The sequence below is a fragment of the Cucurbita maxima genome, unplaced genomic scaffold (assembly GCF_002738345.1).
Source record: "Cucurbita maxima cultivar Rimu unplaced genomic scaffold, Cmax_1.0 Cma_Scf00035, whole genome shotgun sequence".
Classification (NCBI taxonomy): Eukaryota; Viridiplantae; Streptophyta; class Magnoliopsida; order Cucurbitales; family Cucurbitaceae; genus Cucurbita; species Cucurbita maxima.
The window spans coordinates 1,437,574-1,440,956 of record NW_019272051.1 but is presented as its reverse complement, the minus strand read 5'-3'; the positions used below and the strand labels follow the sequence as shown (position 1 = coordinate 1,440,956).

At 35.8% G+C, this 3,383-nt stretch overlaps 1 protein-coding gene across 1 annotated transcript in view; it reads right to left on the bottom strand.

Moving 5' to 3' along the window:
- The window catches only part of LOC111467944 (putative disease resistance protein RGA3), a 5,294-nt gene extending 2,323 nt beyond the window's left edge, over positions 1-2,971 (bottom strand). The window contains exon 1 of the mRNA XM_023113056.1: positions 2,597-2,971. Coding sequence (XP_022968824.1) covers positions 2,597-2,893 — 297 coding nt within the window. The 5' untranslated portion in view covers positions 2,894-2,971. The remainder of the gene's footprint in view (positions 1-2,596) is intronic.
- Positions 2,972-3,383: the final 412 nt, after the last annotated feature.

The window sequence follows — 3,383 nt, the reverse complement described above, 5'->3', positions numbered from 1 at the left end:
ATAATTAGTCGATTCTTTTTGCTCTTTGGATGGATCATAATTCAATCAAAAAAATTCTAGAATTACCCCAATCTGTAAGATAAAGAAAATTCTTTTTTTCTTCAACTTTGCTGAAATCAGCAATAGTTCTCTTCATTCTGATCCTACTACATTTGGATGAAATTTCACCGGATTGAAATATTTCTTATGTTTTATTGATTCCTGTGAAATCAAAAAGAAACAATTTGAATATCGAGTGGGATTTTTTAATGAATCCGTTTTTATGTTATTTCGTACTATGCAATTCCTTTGTTTGTGGGATCATTTTCTCACGAGAGGTAATTAAAAGAAATTAAAAAATGGGGTTGTTACCGATGCCTAGATCTGGGATAAATGGAAATTTTATCGATAAGACCTTTTCAATTGTAGCCAATATCTTATTACGAATAATTCCGACAACTTCCGGGGAAAAAGAGGCATTCACCTATTACAGAGATGGTGCGATTTGATTTTTTTTTTTTTTTTTTCTTTACCGCTCTCTGTCTTAGTAGAAAGACACAGTATTCGGGATAGAAAGAAAACAATAATTGAAATAAATCTACGCTTCTTGGAGGTGCAATTTTCAAATAAAAAAATTCCTTCTGTCGTGTATCCCCGATTAATGTAACCTCAGATGCTTTAATTGTCGATTCTAGTATCGAGCGAAAGGTGTAACCTATGGATTAAGTCAACCCTACTCCACTAGTAAAAATATTCACTAGTAAAAATAGGTAGCAGAGGGGAAGAAGCACTACACCTAGGAATCAACAACACGAAAACTTTGTTATAAATTATCCCTTTTCCTTATCGGGATCGGAACTTAGAAAAATGGTTGGGACAACAAACATCCATCTCGTTTGTATTTTGGATACCTGTATAACCATCGAAGACTGTTGAAGTGACTAATTCCTGGAAATTTAGAGGCGTTGAGGACAAAGAAATTGTTAGAGTTACCATTTTTATTTTTATCTAGTAACAACATGCTTGATGTTAAGAAAAGATCTTTTACAGGAAGGTTGGCTAGAGATTTTTTGTAAAAACGCTAGTCCCATCAGTTCATAATGAGAGTATTTCAATCTTTTTTGATTTCATGTATTATTCTCATCTCATTATGCGCATCACATAAAGGGGGAGCCGTATGAGATGAAAATCTCACGTACGATTTTTTAAAGGTCCAAGCTCCTCAATCTTATATCCTTCATCTGACCCAACTACAAAAACAGAAAGCGTTTGAAGTTGAGTCATTCAACTTAAATTTTTAGGCATTTGTGTCGGTGAATAACCCATCTCCATTTCTAAATGCCTTAAATTGACCAACTTTCTCAACTTTGTAGGAAAGTTTAACTCTGGAAGCTTCAAAGTCTGCAATTTACCAATTGTATCAAGCAATTCAGTTACGAAATCACCACTAATAATTAAAACCCGCAAGTAGATGAAGTTAGTGATCTTAACTTGTTTACCAAATAGTACATTTTCACAACAATAAACTGTTCTTCTTCTTCGACGGATCAAAAGAACTTCATCACCATGAGATTTTCCATCTGTTACAAGGTCTTCTCTCAAATGTTGATCATTTGAAATAGTACATTCAACTTTTCTTCTCTCATCCTTGAAAACATCTTGAAACAAAGAGCGAGACAACAAAATATCGAAATATCTCTCTCCAATATCCTCCATCGTTGCATTGCTTCCATTGGGTAGTTGAATAAACCCTTGTGCTACCCACATTCGAACAAGTTCTTCTTTAAGGAAGACGAAGTCTTGTGGAAAGTTTGAACAGTAGGCAAAACATTGTTTCAATGAGGAAGATGGTAAACGGTCCACACTTCATTTGATTGTAAATAAAATAAGATCTTCTTTTGGTAATTCAATTCTCACTAGATTTTCTAAACTCAGATTGCAATTCCTCGTCATTCTTGCATGATTTCACCATTCCTCCCAACACTTTCACAAACAATGGTATACCACCAAATTTTTTAACAAGTTGTCCTCGAATGACATCAGGAGTTACTCGTAATTTACCTTCAAATGCACATTTTTCAAATAAAGACCAACAATGATCATCTAGTAACAGTCTCAAATGATGTTTGTATTTTGTCTCCATAATTTTTGCAACTTTATCACTTCTAGTAGTCACAACGATAGCACTTCCTATATTTTTATTGATCTTTAGCAAACAAGCCCTCAACTCATTCCAGAGAATGGGTTCCTCGTTCCAAACATCATCAAGCACAAGAAAATACTTTTTGCCACTCAGCAGATCTTGGAACTTCCGAAGAATGACTTCCTTTACATCTGAGCCACCAAATGTAGGATTCAAGGATCCCACGATTGCTCTTAAAATTTTGTTGATTTTAAAAGGATCAGACACGCATACCCATATAAAAGTATCGAAATTCTTCCTTATCGCTTCATGATGGAAAATCTCCTTCACCAGAGTTGTTTTTCCTAACCCACCCGTACCAACAATGGGTAAAACAACTAAAGTTTCTTGGTTATTGAGGGCAAGTAGGTTATCCACTATGTTTGATACTTCTGCTTCCCTGGGATTTTTGGAGAATGAAAAGAAATTACATACCACCTTATCTTTTTCGATTTCTACTTTGGGTCGAACGTCTTCATAAGCGAGCTCATCGAGTAAAATATCAGCTTCGAAGAGGATTTCTTCAAGCTTCTTCACCCATTGCTTCTCGGATTCAAGGTTTGTCTTCATTCTGTCAACATCCCTTAGGATGGCTTGCGCCATGAGTAAAGAGTCCTTCAGCCTTGAGAGTTCCTCCTTGAATCCCCATGTCAAGCCGATCTGCTCGGCTGCCAGCTTCACCGTCTTCTTCAACACTTCCTGTACGGCAAAGGTCCACAGAAATTCCGCCATGTTTGTATCCTTGAAGTCTCAAAGTTTGCAATTCGAGAGAATTTGTGTGCGTTAGAATGAAGTATACCCATCTAACATCTTTTACACTAGTAGAATCACTTACGGAGTATTTCTTAAAACACACTAGCCGTGTGCTACTTCTATTTCAGGTAAAAGCAAAGCATCCCTATACGGTTAACGACGGCATCCGCAAATCAAGACCATGACACATGCATATGATAGTGTTATTTTATTTCTTAGACTTTAAGTTAGGATAGGGTGTTTTTACTTTTATGGTTTATTTATTTCATTTAGTATTTCGTTATGTTGTCTCAAAGATGTTTTTGAACGAGTAAGTCCATGTCAGTGTTTTATAATGAAGTTTTAAATGTTTAACTCCACATAAGAGCATAAATTTTCTACTTAATCTAAAAGTGGAAGTATGGACCCACCAGTCAGCTCGCACACCTATAGGGCCCTTTTTTGGTCCGGCGAGCATTCTCTAGTAGTT